The sequence below is a fragment of the Pteronotus mesoamericanus genome, unplaced genomic scaffold (genome assembly GCF_021234165.1).
Source record: "Pteronotus mesoamericanus isolate MK-2021 breed Mesoamerican mustached bat unplaced genomic scaffold, CSHL_Meso_final contig_50, whole genome shotgun sequence".
In the NCBI taxonomy this organism is placed as follows: domain Eukaryota; kingdom Metazoa; phylum Chordata; class Mammalia; order Chiroptera; family Mormoopidae; genus Pteronotus; species Pteronotus mesoamericanus.
In genome coordinates, this window is record NW_026555186.1 from 36838007 (window position 1) to 36864278 (window position 26272).

At 36.6% G+C, this 26272-nt stretch overlaps 2 protein-coding genes across 3 annotated transcripts in view; one reads left to right on the forward strand and one right to left on the reverse strand.

The window, feature by feature from the left end:
• Positions 1 to 1535, forward strand: part of RASA1 (RAS p21 protein activator 1) — a 111194-nt gene extending 109659 nt beyond the window's left edge. Inside the window, exon 26 of the mRNA XM_054578571.1 lies at positions 1169 to 1535. The gene's annotated coding sequence lies outside the window, so the exon portion shown is untranslated. The remainder of the gene's footprint in view (positions 1 to 1168) is intronic.
• CCNH (cyclin H) lies at positions 288 to 25608 on the reverse strand. 2 transcript variants are annotated; one of them, XM_054578574.1, is made up of 9 exons: positions 25368 to 25608; positions 23069 to 23191; positions 20418 to 20491; positions 18910 to 19120; positions 15418 to 15581; positions 6492 to 6562; positions 3840 to 3951; positions 1098 to 1158; positions 288 to 489 (listed from the first exon to the last, which is right to left on the reverse strand). In XM_054578574.1, exons 1-9 carry the CDS (start codon positions 25482 to 25484, stop codon positions 451 to 453), a joined length of 972 nt encoding a protein of 323 aa, XP_054434549.1. In that variant the 5' UTR covers positions 25485 to 25608; the 3' UTR covers positions 288 to 450. The 2 variants fall into 2 exon arrangements, with proteins under 2 accessions (XP_054434549.1, XP_054434548.1); XM_054578573.1 differs by having other exon boundaries at positions 1083 to 1158.
• Between the last annotated feature and the right edge of the window lie 664 nt (positions 25609 to 26272).

The window sequence follows — 26272 nt, forward strand, 5'->3', positions numbered from 1 at the left end:
TGTTTAGTTCAGTAGTAACATACAAATAGCTAAGTATATCACGATGCCATTTGAGAAGCCATATATAAAGGTTTCTAGAGAGCAAAAATCATTCCTTAGCATGTTTAAAGCTTACTACTAAGTCTGGTTTTTCATGGTGCCTTTTTCAAAAGTGATGTTTTCTTACATTTTGTTTAAAATAGCATAGGCAAAAAAATTACAGCTTTCACTTGGCTACTATAGAAAGACTAATTTGATATTAGTTACTGGGGGGAGGGCAGATTATCCAAACCAGGTGCTATTCCAGGTCTTTTGGAGATGTTTTATTTCATATAAAGCTGCCCTGGATGAATAAAAGTGTTTACTGTATTTTGATGCTTTCCCATTATTTCATTTTTAAAGAAATTTAAATGCCAGATGTGCTTCATCCTTCTGTTGATTCGTTAGCATTGATATATCAATTTCAAATGGTCAGAGAGAATCTACCAGGTCATCATCAGTCCATTCTTCCTGAGAAGGAAAGAAGACGTAGTAAGGACATATTGTAGTGAAGCATAACCAGTACTACTTACTTCTTTGCCTCAAAGTGTTCTTTTACTATGCCGACCAGAGAAGGTAGATAAAGCAGGAAAATTTGTAGTTGTTTAATCTTACAATATATGGTATGGTCTCACGAGACTACTCCAATGACAGGAATAAAGGTTATAGTTGTGACCTTCTGCCTCTGATTATTCATTTATAGCTCACTTGCCAAGTATTTTTCTTTCTTTCTTTTTTTTTTTTTTTTTAGGAGAATCCTTGGAGAGTAAAAAAAAAAAAATAGAGTAAAAATTTATAGTGTGTATGTCTACCCCTGATGCTTTTTATGACCATAGGAAGGATTCTTCATCAAATATCTATTTTACTGCTTCAGGAAGACTAAGAAGTGAGAAAAAAAAAAATATCCCTGTAGTAATGGGCAGTATGTGAAAGATGCAAAAAGTGAAGGCTTTCAAATTCATATTTATATATATATAAAATGCTTGCACTCTGGAACAATAAAATCTTAACAGTATGGTCACACCAGAATGCACAATAACTTAATCCTGTAACTTAATCTTTACCTTTGGAGAACATACCTCCTCATGTTTGGATTTCTTTGAGACATAATCATCATCTTCATAGCCTTTCCTTTTCTTCCTGTAATTAGGCAACCATAAATAAGCAATCTTAACAACTGGCCACATGACTATAAGATAAACTAGCAAGACTATATGAAGTATTATCTACTGACTGAAGAACAAGGCCTGGATACATGGAAAGAGATGAATACTTCTGAAGACTATCTTTCAAATTCATCCTTAAATTCAATGTAATTCTAATTAAAATCCTAATAAAATTTTTCATGGAACTCATCAAGTCTAACTTTGAGCTAGGAAAGACTATGCAAAAATAGCAAAAGGAATCTGAAAAAGAATAGTGTGGGGACCATGTCTCATTTCTCATCGAAACAACATAGAAAAGCTATGGTAAATAAAAATGTGGTACTGGCAAAGAGTTATACAGATTAAAATGATCAGAGCAGATAGGTAAAAAAAAACAACTATATATAGGAATTTAATCTGTAATAAGTAAGGTAATAGGAAAAATCATGAAATACTAAAAAATGGCTGCCACAACAGGTAATTGATTGGAAAAAAGAAAAAAATGAGATTTCTACCTCAGACCATTCACAAACAATTCTAAATGGTTTAAAAAGCTGAAAAGGCAAAATAAAATATAGATTAGGTTAAGAAAACGTATTTAGATATAAAAGCATAAAGGAAATGATTAAACATATATCGCAAAGTGAAAGAACAGAAAATAGGTGTGTAAAATATAGAACTACAAAGCAATAAAGTAACACCAGAAAATTAGGCAAGGGTTTTAAGTAAGCCAATACAGAAGACAAATGACTGTAAAACATACAAATATGCCTCATAGTAATAAAGGAAATGTAAATTAAAATACAAATATGGTATTTTTTTACCCAGATAGGCAAGAGTTAAAGATTGATACTATTAAATGTTGTAAAATATGTATGAAAACATTAATGAAAAGAAAACTTTCGTACACAAAAACAAGAGAAAAGATTGGCAAAGGTAAATACTGTAAGTTACCTCTGAGGACGAAACTGGGATTTGGGATTTGGTCAGAGAACCTTAGTATACTTGTGCTGATTGACTTTAATGATGATATAGTTATTATGTAATAAAAAAGATGAAAGAATTTTAAAGACCAAGTAAAACACTTTATCCTAAAGTAGTGCTGAGAAGTGTGGTCCATAATGAAACTGTGTGTTTAGAAATTTTTACAGAAATTTGGTAAGTTATGACTGTTGAATCTAATAAAATTTAAGCTTATATTGTATGTCTTTTATTCATTTTCTAGTAATGAATATTTTACTAAAGTAAAGTGAATTTAAAAATAAAAGTCCTTTACAGTTTGCGAAGCACTGCTCAGTGCCCATAGAAATGAAGAATTTGCTTGGCACTGTACAAAGTGGGTGCTAATCTGTGTAAGATGTAAGCTCTGGCAATGAAGAATTTTGCGTGATGGTCCATTCCACTACCTAGCTAGAAGGGCAGGATTAATAGTAGTTCCATGGTCTAATCCAGAGGTTGAAAAAATGTTGGTTGAAAGGCCAGATAAATACATTAGGCCTTGTAGGCCACAATAGTCAGTTTCTGTCAGAATTACCCAGCTCTTCTGTAGTGTGAAAACAGACAATATGCAAACTAATGGGTGTAGTTATGTTCCAATAAAAATATTTCTAAAAACAAGGAATGGACTAGATTTGGCCCATGGGCTATACAGTAGTATGCCAAGCCCCAGTTTAAGCACATTTCAAGTTACTGTGAAAAGGAAATACCAGTACAGTAATTCAGTAGTCCCTCCTTCCTACAGGGGATACATTCCAAGGCAGTGAATGACTGAAACCACAGATAAAACCTAACCCTATATGTAGTGTTTTTTCTATTGATACAATCTATGATAAAGTTTAATTTCTAAATTAGGCACAATAAGAGATTAGCAACAATAACTAACAAAAACAATTATAGCAACATACTGCAGTAAGTTCTGTGGTCTCAGGTCATCTTGTACTGTATGTATATCCAGTGTGGATATGGTGGACAAAGGGATGAGTCATATCCCACGTGGGACAGCACCACAAGATTTCATCACACTATTCCAAATGGTGCACAATTTAAAATTTATGAATTGTTTATTTCTGGATTTTTCCATTTAATATTTTTGGACCACAATTGACAAAAAACACAAAGCAAAGAGGGGAACTACTGTACTTTGATTCATTCAGGTCAACATTCTTTAGTTCTCTGTAACCACTCCTTCATTCTTGTTAGTTACCAAACCCAGGAGCGAAATACACCAATTTCAAGTTCTATGCTAAACCACGATTTGCAGCTTTACCTTCCCTATTACCTGCCCAGATTGCCAACTGTTTAAACTCTTCAAAGATTGGGTTTAAGTCGGTCCTTCAATCTGCAGAGCATAAAGATCCTGAATATGTGATTTCCACATTCAGCCTACAAATCAGTGACAGACATTACAGGTTTTCCTTATGGCAAAGGGAAAAAACAACAACAAAAACACAAAAAATACCCCAGTGTATTTTCCTACCGGTTGTATTCAATGTAAAATTTCACCATTGAAAGAAAATATGCCGAGTTTCCCTAGAGTAGCTAACAGAAATAAGGCTGAAACAGTACACTTGTTCCTTAGATGAGATCTCAGATCTGCAAAGGATCCAAAAATTAAAAGGACAAGAGGTTCAGGGATTCCCATATCTATTTCTGAATAACGTTATCACAACTACTTACGAAACTACATTAAGTGCAAGCTCAGCAGAGTGACATCTCTCCAGCTTCTGTTTCAGAACAGCAACTTCCTCAGGTCTGGGTGGCTCATATTTTTTTACCAAGTTTCTCATGCCTATTGTGGAGACAAGAAAAAAGGATTTGTGTTAAAAAAGCCTTGTTCTCATAAGATAGTTGAATATTTTCCCATCTTGTTATGTAACAACAAAACACTCAACTCCTTTTCAGGATTTGTGTCCTGCTTTATGATACAATGGACGCCATACTTCTAGCTCAAGTAATTAGAGCTGTCTGCTGCTTAGCCCATATAGGTAGCATAAATATAAGCACGCTCTATAATCTAATCAGTTTTAAATCCTACTGTGGTCACTTTTTGCTCAGTTTTAAGGCTTTTTAAAAATCCCTACAATAGGGCCCACATCATTTAGTGAACATGCCTTGTTCCCTGCCATCAACCATACCCTTAACATACTATCCTACAGATGGTGGGTCAAGAGTGTACTTTCTGTATACAGAGGACACATTATAGAACACGCAATAATGGGAGGATACTTGGTAACAATGTGTCAGTTGATGATTCTTCAGTAAAATATGGAACCTATTCAATGAAACATCACCAAGGAAACAAAAACGTCCCTTTTAGGCTAAAGCAAACTACTACGTCAGTGACTGTAAGTGCAGAAACATCCTCTACCTGAACTGTCCGTTTTTCAATGGGAATAAACCAAAGAATATAAATCTCAAGATTTGTCAGGGAAATGATGAGAGATCCAGGGCTTACTATTAGCCACATGTTCCAAATAAGTATGTCACTGACGTTTTTCATAATGCAAATAAAGCAATCTTTTCAACTGAATTAACACTTGTGACTCAACACTCAGGACAGTATCTTTGTTCTGAAAAATTACGAATAAGATGCCTTAATATTGTTAAAGCTCTTGAGTATTTTACCAAGAGCTATTCTTATTTCATATTAAAATAAGTGGAGTAAAATTAAGGTACTGAAAAGAAATCAGTAATAAAACCATCAGCTATAAAAGGATCACAGTGGGTTATCTTTAAGGCCCATTCTACCTAATAAATTCCACCCTAATTAACAGTGGCCAAATCACAATTAGCTTTGGAAGTGAGCCCTCCAAGTGGTATAACTGAAGACCTACAGTTTTATGATTCATAAGTTACAAACCCATTATTTTCAACTAAAAGGGGAAAGCCCTCAAGATCATTTCAAACAGATATCAAGAAATGATGCTTCTATGTCCTGAAACATCTTAACTTTGAAAACAAAAATTCCACCCATTTATTACTATCATCTAAGATCTTCAATCTCATATTTTTTTGGTTTATTCAGCATTTAATTAAACTACAAATTTAATTAACAAGAATATTGGCACAAAAAGTTTTGGAGACCAACACAATTCACTTTTAATTGTAAAGAGTAGCCAGGTAGCCATGAGCATTCTGTGTGACAGGCAAGAATGAAGAACAGAGAGGGCTGGCTAGTCTAGCCAGTCATTTAAGTAGAGGTTCTACTCACCCCCTGAAACAGGGTTTCTCAACATCAGCACTATTGATAGTTTGGGCTGGACAATTCTTTGTTGCAAGGGGCTGTTTCCTGAGGCTACTATTAAAAATCACCACAAACTTGGTTAAGGCTCAAGACAACAGAAATGTATTCTCTTGGTTCTGAAGGTTGGGAGTCAATTCAATTCCACTGGGCCACAATCAAAATGATGGCATGGCCACCCTCTCTCTGGAGGCCCTAGGAGGGAAATCCTTCCTTTCTTTTTCCAGCTTCTGGTGGCTGCCAGCATCCTTGGCTTGTGGCCATTATCACTCCAATTTTCAAGGCTGTCATCTTCAAATCTTTCTCTGCTGTCTTCACATTGTCTTCTGTGTCAAACCTCCCTTTCTGCCTTTCTGTAATAAGTACCCCAGTGATTGTATTTAGGCCTTACCTGGATAATCCATGATAATCTCCCCCTCTCAAGATCTTTTATTATATCTGCAAAAACCACCCCCCAGCTCAGATACATTAAGATTTATAGGTTTCAGATATTAGGACATGGTTATCTTTTTGGGGAGCCGTATTTCAGCTTGCCAAGCGGGTAAACTGAATTTAAGATATTTGGCAGCATTCTTACAACCACTCACTAGATGTTGATAGCAGCCACTACCAATCCCCAAGTTGTGACAGCCAAAAATATCTAGAGATATTGCAAAAATTGCACCCAGTTGAGAACCACAGTTTTTATAATATTAACTGACAAAGTGATTAGCAAATAACATGTTAACTAGTAAAAGCTGATTTATCTATAAAACAAATATTCCAAATTTAAATATTATACTTAAATTGAGTTCCCTTTTGATCTTTTTCAGTGCCTATCACATGTGTACATTTTAAAAGACCCTGTTTTGAAACTCAAACCTTTCTGAATCTGACTATATTTTTACTTTAAGTTCTATATGTGTAAAATTCTGTCTTTTCATGTACTTTCTACTTGTTTCCCACCAATATATCCTTCATGGTTCCACAACAGCATAATTCAATGAAAGTTAGGTATAAACAACCACCTGTTATCTCAAGTTAAATACCAAGATATTTTACGAAGTAGCTTAGTTAAAAAATATTTTGTAAAGTGTTCTTTTACTTACTTTTCATTACATCTAGTAACTGTGACAAGCAAGTTCTGTTCTCTTTTAGCATCAGAGTTTCTGATAAATAACTGGTAAAAAAGGAAGAAAGTTTTAATCTATTGGATACATATAGCATCTTGAGAAAACCTGACAAATTATTCTCTATGCTCATTTCATCACCAGGTCAAATTTAAAATTAATTTATTTACAAAGTATTAAAAACCAGTAACTTGAACTCTACAAAACTATTATCTTTAGCTCTTACAGATTTACAACTTAAAAGATGTTTAATGTTCAAAGTTCATTTAGTACTGTAATATATAAGCTTTTAAAGGTATGAAATTAATAGTAGCAACAGTCATTTCTTTTAGTGCTAAGTGTTTAATATATAAACTTTATGAGTCTGAACCTCATTTTACAGATGAAGAATCTGAGTATCAGGGACAGACAAGTCAGAACCATGTAACTTGCCCAAAGTCATAAAACAAAAAAGTAACAGAGCAAGAACCTGGCACTAGTAAGGATTCCTCTCTCCTTAATACCAAGTCTATGCTAATTATAGTTGTTTTTCTTGGGACTAACAGCTATTCAAACCAGTAAGAGTATCACTCACCCCATGCTTTGTAATTCTATTATATCTTATTTGCGTCGAGCCCCAATCAAAGGTGTTATTACTTTTTCACAAATGGATATAGAGCCCAATTATCTGTTCTTCTCAGAACCAATGACAGTAGTATGAAAATGCAGTTTTTGCATTTAAATGTTAGTATGCTGAGGTTTATGTACCTGAACTTGACCTGTAACTGATAACAGCCCAAGTGAACAGATTCTCAAGGCATAAGTATTATTTCAAACATGAATGTAAAAAAATTAATTTTTCTCTTGGGTGAAATAGTTACAAAAATAGACAGTTCTTTAAGAAATCGTACTGCTATATGTTTTTTAAACTATAAAGATTATTTCAATTATATAACACATTTTAGACAACTAATTTTGATATTACATCTTCATCATTTATTCTGGGAATTAACTTCAGATATGGAAATTAGTAACTCCCTTAACAACTAATACATTTCTGGTTACTAGTAATTCAAAATAACAATTTTTTTTCTTTTCCTGCTTTTCTCCTAAAACTCCTTTTTGAGCATAAAAGTAATGGATTTGGTTCTCCTTTAGATTAGCTTCTCACATTATTTAACTCTGTGAAACATTTTCAAGTTAGCAACTTTTAATCTTAATATTGAATTATTTTAATATTTTGATTTTTAAAAAAAACCGACAGGCAAGCAAGAATATCTAAAAGAAGTTAAATGAGGAAATAAATAAAATTCTAAATTCAGTGAAAATGAAGAAAACCCAGAACTAGCAACAGAATGTCCTATAAGTAATAATCTAAAGCATCATCCAGGATACAAGACAGCACAAGGACTCTCTCTTTTTGAAATCAGTAATAATGTGAAAGCAATATTCTACTTTCCTCCATTCAGGATGGTGGAGAAGGTAGACATTGTCCTCATCTCCTCCAAAGACCCTACCAAAACTACAACAAAATCATAGAACCGTCATAGAAAACCATCTGAAGACTAGGGGAACAGAATTCCTGTAACGGAAGGACAGAAAGAGGAAGCCACACCGAGACTGGTTAAGAGGGGCAGAGACACAAAATGGGCTGGCCCATCACTCGTGTGGTGATTAAGAATTACAAGGGAGGCTTCCATTCAAGGTGGAGGAGTAGGTAAACACGGTACTTGCATCCTCCTGTGACTACATAAAGATTACAACTACAGAACCATCATGGAGAACTACATGAAATCTAGCTGCATATAAGCCCTAGAAATAGGAATACAAAGGAGAAGCCACTCTGAGAGCAGCAGGAGGGGCGGAGATGCAGAACGGGCCGGTCCCATACCCGCATACGGTGGTGAAAAATTACAAGGGATATTTCAGCTGTGGTGGTCTCCCCTGAGGAGTGAGGAGTCCCAGCCCCAAAACAGGATCCCCAGCCCAGGGTTCTAGTGCTAAGAAGAGAAGAGCCCATAATTTCTGGCTGTGAAAACTAGCAGATTGTGGCTGGGTAAGATGGAGAGCTTCTGGGGTCCAGGTGACCCTCTTAAAGGACCTGTTCATGGACTTACTCAGACTCACTCTGAGCCCCAGTGCTGGCAGAGCAGCTCAAAAGGCACCAAGGGCATTTAGGAAGGAGCTGCCTGGCTTTTGGGTGAGGCCTAGAGGAACAGCTTTTTCCCTTACAGAAGTGCTGGCAGAGGCCATTGTTCCTTTGCTGAGCCTTCCCCTTGTAAATGCAGATAAGCATAATGTCCGAGTCTCCATCAACCTAACACTGTTCACCCTGGAAATTTCCTGAGACCCCACCTCACACAACTTGTGGGCCCATCAAGGTACTTCCAGTGGCTTGTCCGCAGACACGTTCTGTTTTGGTTCATGCTGTGGACTTCCCGATATTCTCTCAATGGTTCACAAAGCCCAAACAAGCAACACCTGGCCTCAGTGTGCCACATACCTCTTGCTAACCAGCCCCAGGCCTGGCACTAGCAACAGCAGGACTCAGTTCATAGCCTGGCCTCTCCTGGGCAACAGCAGCACCAGCACCAGTAACAGCCATCCACAGATCACTTTGTACACCACGCTGGGTGGCCCTGGGAAGAGCACAGATGGTAGCTTATCTTGGTCTGCACCTCTTGGGAGGCCCCAGAGGCAGTGCACATGGTAGCCAGTCTCAGACTGTGACTGAGCACTCCATGAGTGACACACTCAAGGGGCAGACTCAATCACAATCAGAGCCATGCTGAAGCACTTTTCTGGCCTGTAAGGTAAGGTCCTGCACAGCAGCTCCAAGACTCTAGTCGTCAATTGCCCTAGAAGTCTCTCTTTCCCATTCACAAACAGCAATCAAGGCTCCACTACAACAGGAGGGTACACACAGCTCTCACAGGGGGCACAACTTGAGTACCCAGCTAGGATGAACTGAGAGGGTGAGCAACTGGGGCCTACAGGACACCTACTACATAAGGCCACCATACCAATACTGGAAGGCATTGCATATCTACCTAAATTCATAGAAACAAACAAGAGAGGCAGTCAAAATGGCAAGACAAAGAAACATGTCCCAAATAAAAGAACAGGAGAAATCTCTAGAAAAAGGGATTAAAGGAAACGAAGGCAAGCAAACTACCAGATACATAGTTCAAAACAATTGTTATAAGGAAAATCAAGGAACGTAGTGAGAACTTCAACAGCATAAAAAAGGATATAGAACAATAAAGAAGAACCAGTCAGAAATGAAGAATACAATTGAAATGAAGAAAATACTAGAAGGAATCAACAGCAGATCAGATGAAACAGGACTGAATCAACGACTGGGAAGACAAGGTAGCAGAAAACATACATTCAGAGCAGCAGAAAGGAAAAAGAATTTTAAAAAATGAGAGGAAAATTTAAGGGACCTCTGGAAAAATATCAAGTGTAACAAAAGCTACATCGTAGGGGTGCCAGAAAAGACAGCATGGGACTGAGAACCGATTTAAAGAAATAATGACTGAAAACTTCCTTAACCTGGTGAAGGGGAAGAAACCAAAATACAAAGTCTAGGAAGTGCTGAGTCCCAGACAAGATGACCCAAAAGAGGCCCATACCAAGATACATCATAATTAAAATGCAAAAGGTTAAAGACAGAGAATCTTAAAAGCAGCAAGAGAAAAGCAGCTAGTTACCTTCAGGGAAATTCCCATAGACTGGCAGCTGATTTCTCAACAGAAACTTCTGCAGGCCAAAAGAGTGGCACAAAATTTTCAAAGTGAAGAAAAGCAAGAACCTACAACCAAGATTATCCTGCCCAGTAAAACTATATTTAGAATGGAAGGACAGGTAAAGAGCTTCCCAGATAAGAAAAAGCAAAGGGAGTTCATCATCACCAAACCAGTATTACAAGAAATGTTAAAGGATCTTCTTTAAGGGCAAGGAGATAAAAAATATGAATAAAACAGTAATAAATACCTATCTATGAATAATTACTTTAAATGCAAATGGGTTATATGTTTCAATCAAAAGACTGATTAAATGGATGGCTGAATACATATGAAAACAAGACCCTTACATGTGCTGTCTACAAGAGACTTACTTCAGATTGAAAGGCATGTATAGATTAAAAGGGATGAAAAAAGATAGACAAAGAGAGACCATAAAAAGAACCAATCAGAAATTTAGAATACAGTAACTGAAATAAAAAATTCATTCAATGGAATCAAGAGATTAGATACAGCAAAGGATCAAATCAGTGATCTGGAAGAGTAGATAGCAAAAAAACACCTGATGAGAACAAAAAGAAAAAAAGAATTAAAAAAAGTGAGGGTAGTTTAAGGAACTTCGGGATCAACATCAAGCTTACACGACTTGCTTCACAGGGGTACCAGAATAAGAAGAGTAAGAGCAAGGGAGGGATTGAGAACCTGTTTGAAGAAATAATGATGAAACTTTCATAACCTGGTGAAGGTAAGAGACATATAAATCCAGGAAGCACACAGAGAACCAAACAAGATGAACTCAAAGAGGCCCACATCAAGATACATCATAATTAAAATGCCCAAAGTGAAAAAGACAGAGAGAATGTTAAAAGTAACAAGAGAAAAGCAGATGTAAATGAGAGCTCCCACAAGGCTGTCACTCTATTTCTCAAAAGAAACTTAGCAGGCCAGAGGGACTGGCAAAAAATAATTCAAGATGATGAAAAGCAAGGGCCTACAACTGAGATTCCTCTACTTGAAGAATAGATAAGTTTTCCAGACAAGATAAAACTAAAGGAGTTTATCAACACTAAGCTAGTATTACAAGAAATGTTAAAGGGAATTCTTTAAGAAAGAGTAAAAAATGTGAATAAGAAAACAGAGCAAAGAAAATAAAAACCCTGACAAACACAATAAAAGCTGTGGCCCAACCAATAAAAAGCTAACATGAAGGGTAAAAGACAAAAGTAGTAAGATCATGTATAATTATAACAGGAAATCACACAAACAGAAATCACACAGACACACACAAAAGTAGTAAAAAATAATGACAAACTCAAACATGAGACCTGGCTGGCCAGGCAGTTCAGATGGTTAAGAGTGTCGTCCCAATACACCAAAGTTGTAGGTCCAATTCTCAGTCAGGGCACACACAAGAATGAACCAATGAATGCTTAAATAAGTGGAAAAACAAATAAGAGGAACAACAAATCTACCTCAAAATCAATTTAAAAAAACTAAAAAGATATATATGAAAGGGGTAAGTAAAAATAGGAGTATTTACAGATTGTGTTCAAACTTAGGCAACCATCAACTTAAAACGGACTGCTGTAAATATAGCTTGGTATGTATGAGGCACATGGTAACCACAAATCAGAAACCTCCAAGAGACATAAAAGAAATGAAGCAAAAACAATCCAAACACAACACTACAGAAAGTCATCAACATACAAGAGCAACAGAATAAGGAAGACATCTATAAAAACAATCAGAAAAGAATAAAATGGCAATAACTACATACTTATCAATAATTACTTTAAATGTACATGAACAAATGTTCCAATCAAAAGATACAGGGTAGTTGAATGGATTAGAAAATAAGACCCATACATATGCTGCCTGCAAGAGGCCCACGTCAGTTGAAAGATACACACACAGACTGAAAGTAAAGGGATGGAAAAAGTTATTTCATGCAAATGGAAACAAACAAAAAAGCTGTCATAGCAATATTTATATTAGACAAAATAGACTTTAAAACAAAGGCTATAACATGAGACAAAGGAGGACATTTCATAATGATAAAGGCAGCAACCCAACAAGAGGACGTATAATAACCAATGCAGAAGTTTATGCACCCCACGTAGGAACACCTAAATATACAAAGCAAATATTGATTGACATAAAAGGGTAAATGAACACTAATACAGTAATAGTAGGGAAACTTAACACCTCATTAATAACAACATATAGATTATCCAGGCAGAAAATGTAAAAGTAAATAGTGACCTTAAACGAAACATTAGACCAAATGCATGTACGGTCATATTTCAATACTCATGGTATTCAGAACTTGTCAAACTCTGTACCTGTCGCATGTTGATGGAAAAAAAAAAAAATGTTTCAGCACTTGACACTTGCTCAGGACTCATCACACTTGCTAGAACTTGTATTAGTCATGACGCCACCCCATACAAGAAAAATGCTTCATAACTTGTGGCTTGCTTGGTACTCCTCAGTTCCAGCACTCTTAATTCTGAGTTCTGGAATAAATTAACAGACAAGTACCAAGGTACCACTGTACTTGACATTTTTAGAACATTTCACGCAAAAGAAGCAGAATACATATTCTTTTCAAGTACAACTGAAACATTTTCCAGGATCAATGACATGTTAGGACACAAAGCAAGTCTTAAAAAATTAAAGAAAACTGAATTTATATCAAGCATTGTCTCCAATCACAATATTATGAAACTAAAAATTAATTATAAGAAGAAAACTGAAAAACACAAACACATGGATGCTAAATAACAAGTTACTAAACAATGAATGGCTTAACAATGAGGTCAAGGGAGAAATTAAATGATACCTTGAGACAAAATGAAAATGACAATGAAAATATAACAACCCAAAATCTATGGGACACAGTTCTAAGAGGGAAACTGACAGTAATACAGGCCTACCTGAAGAATCACGAAATCTCAAACAATATAACCTTGCACCTAAAGGAACTAGAAAAAGAAAAACAAAGCCCAGAGTGAGCAGAAGGAAATAAAGATCAGAGCAGAAATAAAATAGAGTCTAAAAATAGATAGAAGACTAATAAAACCAAGAGCTGTTTTCTTTAAAGAAAATTGATAAAGCTTTAGCAAGACTCATCAAGGAAAAAAATAAAATCAGAAATGAAAGGGAAGTGATGGCTGATAGCACAGAAATACATAGGATTATAAGAAAATATAACAAATTAGATAACCTTCAAGAAATAAAATCTTAGAAACATACAATCTTCCAAATTAATCTTTAATTCAATGTAATTCTACTTAAAATCCCAAATAACCAAGTAATCTTGACAAAGCTGGAAGTAACACGTTACCTGATATCAAACTATACAAGACTATAGTAATCAAAACAGCAATGTACTGGCATAAAAAGACATATAGATCAATGGAACAGAACAGACAGTCCAGAAATAAGCTCACACATACATGGTCAATTAATCTATGACAAAGAAGGTAAGAATATACAATAGGGTAAAGAGAGTCTCTTCAATAAATGGTATTGAGGAAACTGGACAGATATTACATGGAAAAGAAAAATAACACTATACCACTTTCTTACACCATTCTCAAAAATAAACTCAAAATGGCTTAGACTAAAATTAAGGTCTCAAAACCAAAAAACTCCTAGATGAAAACATCAGGGTAAACTCTTGTACATTGCTATTAGTAAATCTCCTCGGGCAAGGGAAACAAAAGAAAAAATAAACACATGGAACTACCTTCAAAGTTTTTGCACACAAAAGGAAACCATCAACAAAATCCTCTAAGAGAAATTTCACCATTGAATAATTTGCATATACACTGTATATGATACTTAAACAGAGTAATCAAACACTTCATCATCTGAGTTGAAAAGAGGCTTTCTTCCCTTGAAGACTGGAAGCCTCACATCTAAACTCCACCGATATCGATTATTTGTATGACTATCGTTTTCAACTATGGCAAGGATTTATAGCTTGTTTATTATATTCCTAAAGTGTAGTACTGTGCATGGTATATAGAAGGCATTCAATAAAGGCTTGCTTAGTAATTAGATAGCTATATAAATCATTTGGGGATTAATATTTATTTTTATATACAGTTGGTTAGCTGTATTTGTAGAGTAGAGGCATAGCATAAATTAAACAAAATACAAGCCCACAAATCCTTATCTTGGATTTGTTTTGAAATTAAAACTGTTCATATCTTACAAAGTTAACCTGGTGTATATAGCATGAATGCAAACTCTATACTCCAAAGATGTCTGGGGCAGTATCCTGTAATTAGTAGTATAAATATTGAAAACTCACCAGAAAACATACTGCCATAAAGTTGAATAAAGACTAAATCATGTCTGCTCATGTTTGCTGCCCCCATTTAAATGGATTTTGACTATAAATGGACTATATTCACAAAATGAAACTTACTTAAAAGCTCATACTCCAGGAGGAAAAAAAATTATGGATGACAGATGACAAACGTGTAGAACACTTCCTCAGCTATTTCAAGAAATAAAATCAAGCAGACTTCAAAGGTCTTAAAGAAATTAAATATAAAAATTTAAAAAGTCTAATTTGCTGCCAGACTGTGCTCGTTATAAATCAATATAAATAATACTGGTATATTTAATCAATCTGTACTCAACATGTAGCTATAAGAATCAAGTGAATTAAATTCAGGTATAGTGCTTATCATAGAACCTCATTATCAGTGTGCATTTATGTACTATTAATATTTACAGCTGCACTGCAGTTCATCTAGACATTCTCTAAAGCATTTTCATTCAATAAAACTTTACTGAATTCCAGTGCCACACACGCTCCACAGCGGAGTAAAACAAGCAGACAATTTTGTGCACTCATGTTGCTTACCAGCTCGCAAAACTTATGAATTCGCCGTGTAGTAACAGCTATATCAGTCTTTTGAAGATCAACTGATTTACTATTCTTTAGTCATCAACAGATCTTCTTAGCTCAAAAACATCATCCTCAACTTTTAAAGATTTCCTTAAAAGGTGATTTCATTTCTTCCCTCAATTGCTCTTAACCTTTCCACCCACAGGAGATATAAAGGACTATATTCACAAAATGAACCTTACTTAAAAAGTCAGACTTCAGGAGGAAATAAATTGAGTAACTGAGTGATCTGAGTCAAAACACAAATTAATACCTTTCCATAGTAATTCCTGCTCTGGATGCACTAGATAAAATGGCGGTCAGGGCGATTTGAGAAGGTGTGTATAAAAGGTAAGCATCCGTCAATGCAACTCTATTAAGAAAGTCATCAGCTGTTTTCCTCAAAATCTCTGGATTCTCCAACATAGGATAGCGGGTCTAGAGAGACAGTTTGCAAATATTATTTATGAGGGTTTAATGAAGTAACAACAGTTCAAAATAGCAGTATTAATCAGAAAGTGCTTAACACAGGATGCTTTTATAAAAGCAACTTCTTTTCTACACCCCAGCAACAACCTTTACAGGCAAGATTATTTTGTATTAACCATCAGAATGCACTGAAAGTGCAGTCGCTATATAAGAAATATATGCTTGAAGATAATATAGCTCAAGTTCCCAGCACAGTACTTGGCTATTCTGATTTATGTTAATCCCTCTTTTTGTCCTTTTAAATAAGGGGAAAGGAGGCTCTTAGAAATACCACTGGGTCTGAAGCCAACCTAAGAAATACATACTTCTAAGTAAATACTTCCAGGCAATCCAGGTGACTCAGATATAAGACATTTAGGAAGCAAAGCACCACCTCATTTTGATTTGAAATTCCTCTTTTTAAATTTATTTTTGAGAAGAGAATGGAAATTAATCTTAGTTTGATTATAGAATTATTTTCAGAATATGCCTAAGAAATATGGAAGTTCCCATATTTTCTGACAATGCTATCCTTTAAGATAAACCCTGAATCCTTGGATGTACTACAGCTATCCACATTCAGGTCCTGAAGTAGCAAGAAATCTTTTCTACAATATAATCTGAAACAAAATACCAGATACAATTGTGCAGTCACATGCAGGTCTTGTCATTATCCAAAAATTCCAGATAAGATAAATTCAGGCATTCCACTCTGACCACAGTGCTCCTTTTCCAAATACATTTGCTCAATTACTTCACAGCTATTCTTTGACTTCCTCCTCAGAAACTTTAGTCCCTTACCCCTCTACTTGCTCCTAGTCACCTGTGTCCTATGGTCCTTATTTCCCTACTGAATTCCTTGCCCCAATATGCTGTTTGCCAACACATTTCTGGCAAAACTTCAACAAGTGAATTCAACAAACCTTCTCTGCAGCCACACCCAGGTTTCTGAGTGCTGCTCGAGAAAACAAAACAACCAACAGGTCTGGTATTATTATTATAAATTAGGTTCCCTAATCTTGGTAGGGCTCTCAACACTATAAAGTTCCAGAGAAAATTTGTTCTATTTTTCAGTGACTGGGTAAAACATTTCCATCTCTCAATGTCTTTAATAATTCTCAGAAACTCCATCACTCTCAGAGAATGATCTCTGTTCCTAACAAAGAACAACACTCTAACTCCTGCAGCAGCCAGATCCCCAGGCATAACACTATCTTCACCCATGCTTTCCTCTTTTCCTGCCTTGAAAGCTATTACGCTCAAGGCAATCCTTCTACCTTACTCCCAAGAGAAACTTGAGCTCCATATTTTCCACTTTTCCCTTTAAGCTTTCCCTCACTACCAGCTCCCCACGTTTCTTCCACAAAACAATGAAAAAGTCCCTTTTCTCTATTTCTAGCAGTTCCTCCATCTTCTCAATAATCCCATCTTTTTCCTCTTTAAAGACAAACTATCTAATCCAAGTTACAAATACCTGTTCTCTCACCTGCTATTTATTCCCCAAATGGCTCTAATCTGTCTTCTTCCTTCACACTCCACAGAGACTAATTTCACCAAGATCACAAATGACTTGTCTGGCACTAAATCCAGCAGATATTATTACATCTACTTTTACTCTACCTAAATTCTAGTGGGATTAGGGAGTTGTGCATACTCCTAAATTTTCTACTTCACTTCTTCAGAAAGTCCTACCTCTCTGGATACTCTTCACCCTTATTACTACATTCTTCTATTTCTCTACCTACCCTTTCAATGGTTCTCATGGCCAATCCACTTTAAATTTTCCTGGGGCAATAATGCCCAAATGTAGCCAGCTTTTCTGACTTCCAGATACAAATGACTACCCACCTAGATGAGTTGCAAGCAAAGGAAATTTATCATGTTCCAAACCGAATTCATCAACCTCTCACCCCTCCGCCACTGACAAATTTCTTTTGCAAATGCTTCCTGTATCAGCTCCCTGTATGGTGTATGACACCATAACACCATGTGCTCAGGCCAGAAACCCAAAGGTTCTCCACCTGTCCTCACTCTCTATATGCAATGAAACCTCAAGCTCCACTGATTCTGCCCTCTATCTCTGAAGTCCAAGAAGCTCTTTTCTGGACCCTCTGTTACTACATGAGTGAAATTAACAGCATAGTAACTGGTATCATTTTACCCATTCTCCACATTATCATGACGCATACAGATGGAGAAATATCTGATGGAGAATGATGCATGAGCTGGAAAACATGACTTTTTTAAAGGTGTAAACGTAACTTGCTCCTCTCCAGACTTAAACCTTTTACTGGCTTACCACTGCTCTACACGAAATCCTTAGCATAATCTCCACAGTCTAGGTTGCCTTCCACTCAGGCATCACTCTGTGGCAGTCTTCTCCCTCTACTGCTAAGCTATTTAGGTTCTTTAGTGCGCCACCGTCCCTGAATCTGGGCCTCTGACCAGAGAAGTCCTACTGGGATGCTCTTTAACCACCGAATCTCTACTCTTGCTATGAATTTCACTTTAAATGACACCTTCTCAGAACTGTGTTCCCTTCCTCTCAATCTGCTATGCCCTTCTAAGGTATCCTGTATGTTCCTCTCTGTTAACACTGAGCATGCGAATAAATTATCATCTTTCCCATTAGACTATAGGTGTATAAAAGTTGAGGTTGGTCTTATTTTCTTCCTGGCATTATCATCAAGCACAATGTTTGGCATATAGAAGGTACCCAAATTTCACCTTTCAGCTGAGATGAATGAATCAGTTTCCGATTCCTGTTTGACTTTACTCAGACAACCTAAGTCCTTTTTCAGAGTCAAAATAAAGTAGCTTAAAAGCTGCTTTTGTTGATACTTTTTTACTTACATTTTTTATGCCTACATATTGATTCCAGTTCACAATGCACTAAAACTAAAAGTCACTTAGCAATCTTCTGGTTTAAAATTAAGAATTTTATGGTTCTTTAAATCAGATCTATGAAGTATACTTCAGAGTTATAAGAGATAATAGTAAGTTTTTAAAAGCATTATTCTAAACTCACAATAATCCCTTGATCAGTATTTGCTGATATACTAAATCAGAAGCTGTGAAACTGCAGCCCAATATTGAGTGAACAAGCTCTCCAGGTGCTTCTGATGTATACTGAAGCTGGAGAACTACTGCCCTAGAGGACCTGGCCCCACTCAAGTTTTAGCTAAACACATGTTGTAACAATTAAGATAATTGAAAGTTATAATTTTGAGTTTCTTTGGTTACAGTATGATAGCAAAGGAGTATACTCTACTAGTTTACTTTATATCAACAAAATTACCTTTAGGTCAATGAGAAAGCCCTCAAAGGGTCTGTAAGGATTGTGAACAATAAGGTGGAAATTAAGTTGCTGTATAAGAAGGAGTTCATATTCCAAAATCTGTTCAAGTGCCTTCTCCTGTCCAAGAGGACTCTCCCGCAGATTTCCAACAAACTGTGGACTAGATACATTGAATTCATCTACTTTGCAGGCCAAAAATGCACAAGTGAGCCTAGTGGAAGATATAAGGAATATAATGAGGGATCTTAAATTCAGATAGAATGCAAGTCTAAATTACCCTTTACTAGGAAGTAATATTCTCTCATACACACATAACTAGGGATAATATACACTTTGAAAAATACCTGAATATTTTATTTCTAAAAGGACATTTTAAAACTGCCTAATATTCACAAGTGACTATGGTATAAAATGGTATACCATAATGGTTTCTGATTCCTGTTTGACTTTACTCAGACAATCTAAGTCATTTTCAGGGTAATTTTTATACCACATGGTATAAAATGGTACCATCACAGGACATCTTTAAAGAGAGAGAAAAGGAGAGAGTGTTTCGTGTTCAAACTTTTAAGCCATAGGAAACTAAAAAATTAAGTTGAACCGTGTAATACTGCAACAGCATTCAACATTAATGACTTAATGGCAGTTTTATAGTGTTCAACCTAAATATCTGGAAGAACAAAATAACTGAGGGATAGGAGTACTTTGTATCACGAAATATAGATGGCAGAGAGAAAAAAATACAACAGCACACACATATGCACCATATGAGCACGGGATGAAACGCAGGTTAAAGAACTACCTTTGTGGAAGACCCATCAGAAGTCTCCAAGGGCATGTGAATAGGAGATTACTAATTTACAAACAAATCTAAGAAACTCATCGCTACTACATAAATTTCAGAATGAGAAACTAGTAATAAAATTACTACAAAAATCAAGAATGGAAGTAACAAGGGCCTGAGCTAGATTGGTACAAATGGGAATGAAAAGTGGAAAAAAACAAAAAGGGACAATGTGATTGACAGTAAGCTCTTCAATAAGCCTCCTATTACTTTCAATTTTATCTTCAATGATAAGCATAGTACTGAGCAGAAACACAAAAACCTTTGTCCAATTGAAATGAATATAGGCTTTGTACTGACTGGATGTAGGAGGAGGTACCACTAGTGATTCTCACTCAGCAACTGGGAGACAAAATGGTAGTATTAGAGAAGCTTGCTTGAAAAAAAAAAACAACACTATTTGGATTTGTACAAGATCAGTTGCCATTAGTATTACATGGAATTATTACAGATATGTAAGGAGTATATTCAGGGATCTTAAGTTCAGAATCAAATGCAAGTCTAAATTACCCTTTACTAGGAAGTCATTCTCATTCTCATTCTCTCTCTCTCTCTCTCTCTCTCTCTCTCTCTCTCACACACACACACACACACACACACACAAACACACATGGAGTATGAAGGTCTTCTTAAATAAAAATCAATAAATTAGACTTATACTCACATTATTATCCGAGGGTGATATTCCATTACTGAATTATTAAGATAAAAACGCTTGAAATACATACAAGCTGTACCCTAAGGTTAAAAAAATATATATATTTTATCAGAATCTATTCACACGTATATGTTACATTTAAAAAATAAAACTTATTTATCAAAAGTGTCATCAAAAATGTTTATTCGCAAAGATATATGTACTCCTATGTTCACTGCAGCATTATTCACAGTGGCCAAGACATGAAAACACCAAAGTGTCCTTCAAAAATGACTGGACAAAGAAGGGTATGGTACATATCTACAATGGAATACTACTCGGCCATAAGAAAAGATGAAATATTACCATTTGTGACAACACGCTAGACCTTGAGAATAAGATGCTAAGCAAAACAAGTCAATCAGAAATAGCTAAGAACCATATGATTTCACTCACATAGGGGATATAAAACTGAAACTCATAGACACAGACAACAGTAGTGGTTACCAGAGGGAAGAGGGTGGAGTTGGTCACAGGAGCCTAATATATGGCGATGGAAGATGATCTGACTTTGTGTGGTGGGCACACAATTTACAGATCATGTATCAGAGAAACGTATGCCTGAAATCTCTATGATCTTATTAATGAATGTCACCCCAATAAATAAAGTTTCTTTGAAAATGTTATTTATACAAAATACCAAAACGTAATTCTTCTTTATCAAAATTAACTTTGATGAAATATTACAGAAACACCACAGCCAGAAGACCCTTTGCTGCCTTTTACCCACCCTGGCCTATCCTTCCTTATGGTTATTAGCTTATTAAAAATATGTGTGTTTATTTTAGAATTCAGAATAACAAAAGTGGCCCAAATTAGAAAAATTTAAGGAGGAAAAATAAAATTTTCACAGCTTAACCAGTCAATCTTGTAAAAATATTGAGTATAACAGTTGGGGCAATAGACCTTCTCCCTAAATTTATTCCAGATCTGTGATACTAACCATGATGACTGCTGCCAAACCAAACAGTAGAAGCAGCAACTGTTTACTGACTGCATCCCATGTGCCAGGCTCTGTGCCAAACACAAACCTACCATCTCATTTTAATCCTTGAAACAGCTGATGAAATACTGCTACCTTCACTTTACAAAGAAAACTGAGTATCAATGAGGTTAACTGACTTGTTCAAGGTCATACATTTTTATAAGGACTCAACAAAACACTGCTTGTACTTTTTTTTAAAATTAATTAATTTATTTGAGAGGAGAAGGGAGAAAAAAAAAAAAAAGAGAGTTGGAGAGACAGCGTATGGTCCTAACTGAACTCACAACCTAAGTGTGCGCCCTGACCAAAAACTAAACTGGTGAGCTTTTGCTTTGCAGGGCAATGCCCAACCAACTGAGCCACACCAGGCAGGGTGAACTGCCTGTATTTTTAACCACTGTGTCATTTGGTTAGAGCCAATGAAATAAACACTTGTGTATTTCATGACTTAAAAAGACTATTTCCTTTTAAATATCTTATGTGAAACAAAAAAACAAAATTCTTCATCAATTATAATTAAGCATGTTGTATAAAGACAAATTCCATTAAGAATTCAGTTTCTTCATCTGAAAAGATCACTTAAACCTATTAGTTATAGTTCTTTTTATCAGAAAAGAACTAAATCTGGAGATAGAAACTAATCAAGAGTATCTAAAATTCTTCCTGAATCTTTGATCTCTCAGGTGAAGGTCTAGTAAACTAAGACACTGTGAATATTCTTTGGACTCAATATTTTCAATAATCTTCAATTTTTTCAACTACAAAAATGGAGATTATTTCCTTGGGGGCTATTCCCTACTTGTCCTAAGTTATTCACTCTGTATAACTACAACTTGAGATAGACTTTCAAGTAAGATACTGTCATATTTGATCTTCAAAACAAGTCTGTGAGATAATGAAAAAAATATTATATATTCCTCTTTTTTCTGTATCTTTTAGCTTTTTAATCTCAGCTTATCTTCTATAAACAAGAATACACACAATAGGGACTGTGTATGTAAATCCAAATAGCCAAAAAATTCTAACGACCTGTTTCTCCTCACCATTGTCCCAGCACAGTAAACACACACACACACACACACACACACACACACACACACACACACACACGATCTTCAGAGCCATGTATCTGTAACAATCACAGGACAATTTTTTACTCAAAGAAAATCTCCAGCTTCCACTTATCAGGTTTCAAAATTCCTTTTGACAGACTTCAGCTAGAACATATGATTACAAATGATGAATGAATGCATCATTTCAAAGGTGTGTTGTGCAGCTGAAAAAGCACTAGTGTTATGTTCTGGTCCTAGTTCTACTCATTAACTGAGAACCTGGAGGAAAAGTAATTTAATTTTTTCTTTCTCTATAAAATGAGGATGTTATGGCTTATCTAACAGACCTCAAAATTCTATGAAATGAGGCTTGAAACACTTTGTAAGATATGACACAGGAATTCATAATACAAGACGGTAATTGAAAAATGTGACAAAAACTTAAATACATAAATTATAAGTTTATATAACTAAGCCGCATTCCTGAATGAAGTGGACACAGGCCTGAATTACAAATTTAGAGGTCATATTTCAGAAGTCAACTAACGGGCACTATATACTTCATTACTACCATAACTTACCACCACAGACCTCGGCATTGCTGGTTTAAACACTGAACAAAATTCCAATAATCTTTTCTCATAGTATTTGCAGAGTGTCATTTCTTCATGAGGCTCAAGAAAGACTGGATCATTTGGAAGAACCTTTAGATCAAAAGTTACAACAAAAGTTCAGTAACTTAAACAATTTTAAAGTATTTTCTCTGTCCAGATTACTTTGTATCTCCAGCCAAATGGAAACATACCACATCTCAGTTTCTCTTTATAGAACTGCTAAATATTACATAAAATAGCTTTAGGAAAATATTTAATAAACTAAAACTAGATGATCATTTCACAGGTTCTCAGAATGTCAGCTGGACATTTGCTTCATCAAGGTATATTCGATCCTGAGGAATGTGCATATGTACTCACAGATATAACGTCATCATTTAGGAAATCAAAAAGAAGATACACACTGCTAATAGTTGGAAACTTTTCAAGGCCACTATCTTTGTAAATCATAAAGTCACACAGGTTGAGGTAAAAAATCAAGTGTCTCAAGGATAATTCTGACTCTGACATTACCTTTCATCTATCTTTGTAAACTCTCTATAGAATACACTATGTACAATTTCACAACAAATATCCCTTGGGCACTGCTACCAATTTAATTACAACTACCAAAATAAAAGATATATTGAAGTCCTAACCCCCCAGTACAGGCGTACCTCAGAGGTACTGTGGGTTTGGTTCCAGACCACCGCAATAAAGCAAACAGTAATCTTTTTGCAGGTGGAGGGTCTTGCCTTCAATTTGTAAAAAATGCAACATCTGTGAAGCACAATAAAGCAGCTCAATAAAACAAGGTATGCCTGTACGTCAGAATATGACCTTATTTGGAAATACGGTCTCTTCAGATGTAATTAGTTAAGGTAAGGTCATACTGCAGTAGAGTGGCTCCTAACCTAATATTACTGGTATTCTTATAAGAACATGTGGCAATACAGAAACACGGAAGAATACTATGTAAAGATGAAGGTAAAGATTGGGATTATGGTGCCACAAGCAAAGGAACACCTGCGGTTACAAGAAGCTGGAAGAGAAAGGAAGAATCTTCTCCTACAAGTGGCAGAGAGCGCCAATGGGCCAACACCTTGATCTCAGACTTCTAGCCTCCAAAACTGTGAAACAATAAATTTCTGTTGTTTTAAGCCACTGTGTGTGTGTTATGGCAGCTCTAGAAAACTAATACAGGTGCTAATTTATTAAGACAGCATGTAATTGTTTTAGGGCAGGAATGTTAGAACTAGATTCCCTGGATTCAAATCCTGGATATGCCACTTATTAGCACTATAGCCACGAGAAGCTATTCAACATCTCTGTACTGGAGTTTCCTTAGCTATAAAGGGAGGAAAACATCTGTCTCAGGAGGTAGCTGTGAGGATTAAAAGAGCTAACACTTGATGAATGCTTAGAATAGTGCCTGGCAAAGAGCGTAATATGCACTACTTAGAGCGGCACAAAAATGAAGTGATATGCAATCAGTGACAAAGGTAAAAGTACAGTATCTCAGTTACAATAGGTCTGAGAGAGGGAATACTTGATGTAGGGAAGCTTGTGCTAGTATGGGTGTTGGAGCTCCTGGGGACAGATTAAACGTAAGTCTCTGGGAGCTAGTAACAGGAAGAACTTGGCTGGCAGGCCATAATCCAAACCATCTTAAGTCAATTGGTTTGTGCTAACGCTCTCTCATCTCCCTCCATCCAATCCATTCACCACCAGGATGCCAGAGGACTTTCTGGTAGAGAATATGATAAGATTAATTTGCTATTTAAAATCTTATAAAGGTCCCTCACCCCTTCAAACTCCTTATTTCCGCCTACGAATTCCCTACCTTCTTCAGCCTTTCGCGCACAAGTGTTCAGCTTCCGCTACACAGGACCTACAGCATTTCAGGAACCCGCCCTGCAACTTCGGAGCTCCCACTTTGCACCGGTGGCCCTGTCACCCTGGAATGTCCTTTCCCCATCTTCTTTGCATCAGTTATTGGGGAAAGCCTTCTCCGACATCCCCTCTTGAAAAGTGAACGGCCCTAGTTCCGTACCACGTAGACATCCTACAAAGTCTCTTTGCCATGTTACTGGTTACTTGTCTGCCAATCGGCCACGGGGTATGGCTTTGTCCGTCTCTCTATGACAACCGGTTTAATTAGAAAACTGCGCGCCGCGTAGGGAGGAGGGGGAAGTGTACAGAGAGCCCTGGGGAGGAGAGACGGAGTCCCCGAAGCTGTTCAAGACTTTAGAGACCAAGAGAGCAGGGCAGCCGACGGAGTCCTCACCTTCCCGTTCGCCACCGCTTTGCATTTGAACTTGCGGTTGGCGTCGGCCCGCAGCCGTGCCAGCTGCTCCTCACTGGCGAAAGTCCAGTGCCGCTTCTGACTACTGTTGTGGTACATTCTTAAGTCAGACTCCAGGCCCAGGAAACCTGGAGCAAAAGAAGGCAAACGCCACAACAGCGTATTGTAAAGGACCTAAGCCAGGACAGCTGAAAGTCGTCTGGCCGGCCGGCGCGCGTGCACTGACGTCACGATCACGTGGTAATCCCGTCCGCAATCGTGTTTCCGGAGCGAGTGGAACCTCCTGCCCCTTTCGTCTCCGCCTATTACTTTGGAGCCTCGGCACTAGCTCCGCCCTTTTCCTACCAAATTTAAAGGAGAAGCGACGGACGGCGGGGCGCGGGGTGGGGGGCGGTCTCCAAAGGAATATAAATTGAAGATATGGAAAGGCTAGCATGAATAACAAAAAGATGGGGTAGTCAGAAGTGGGCAAAGGACTTGAGAAGGTGTCAACGTTTAAGAAGACTTCAGTGAGAAGATAACATTGAGCAAAGATTTGAAAGAGTTGAGGGATTAAGCCTTTGAGTTAGGTGGGAGCGATGGGGCAGATTTAAGAGTCAAGGTCTAAAGAAAGGGTGCTTGGGGCACTCCCCAAAATCTCTGCCTCAGAGATTCTAGAATATGATTGGAAAACTAGAAGCAGAGCACGTGCACTGTTTGTTACTGCTCTGCCACTACTGTGACCCATTCTTTTTCTGTGCCTTTTTCCTTCCTCTTCTGTTGGATTGGATTGGATTCTGCCAATCCTCTCACTTTATTTCCATCTCTCAAATATATATGTAATCTCTTGATGTTTGATAGTTTTAAGGTTTTCTTGAGATTTCCATTTTCGTTATTGCCCCAAGAAA

What these genes read in the sequence shown, in the direction of transcription:
- CCNH (XM_054578573.1), bottom strand. Translation starts at nt 25,484, where the DNA reads ATGTACCACAACAGTAGTCAGAAGCGGCACTGGACTTTCGCCAGTGAG. An exon ending in CTTGCACTTAATGTAGTTTC is followed by an intron (nt 1,159 to 3,839) that starts GTAAGTAGTTGT and finishes GCCTAATTACAG; the next exon opens with GAAGAAAAGGAAAGGCTATG. An exon ending in AGGAGGTATGTTCTCCAAAG is followed by an intron (nt 490 to 1,082) that starts GTAAAGATTAAG and finishes TTTCCTTCTCAG; the next exon opens with GAAGAATGGACTGATGATGA.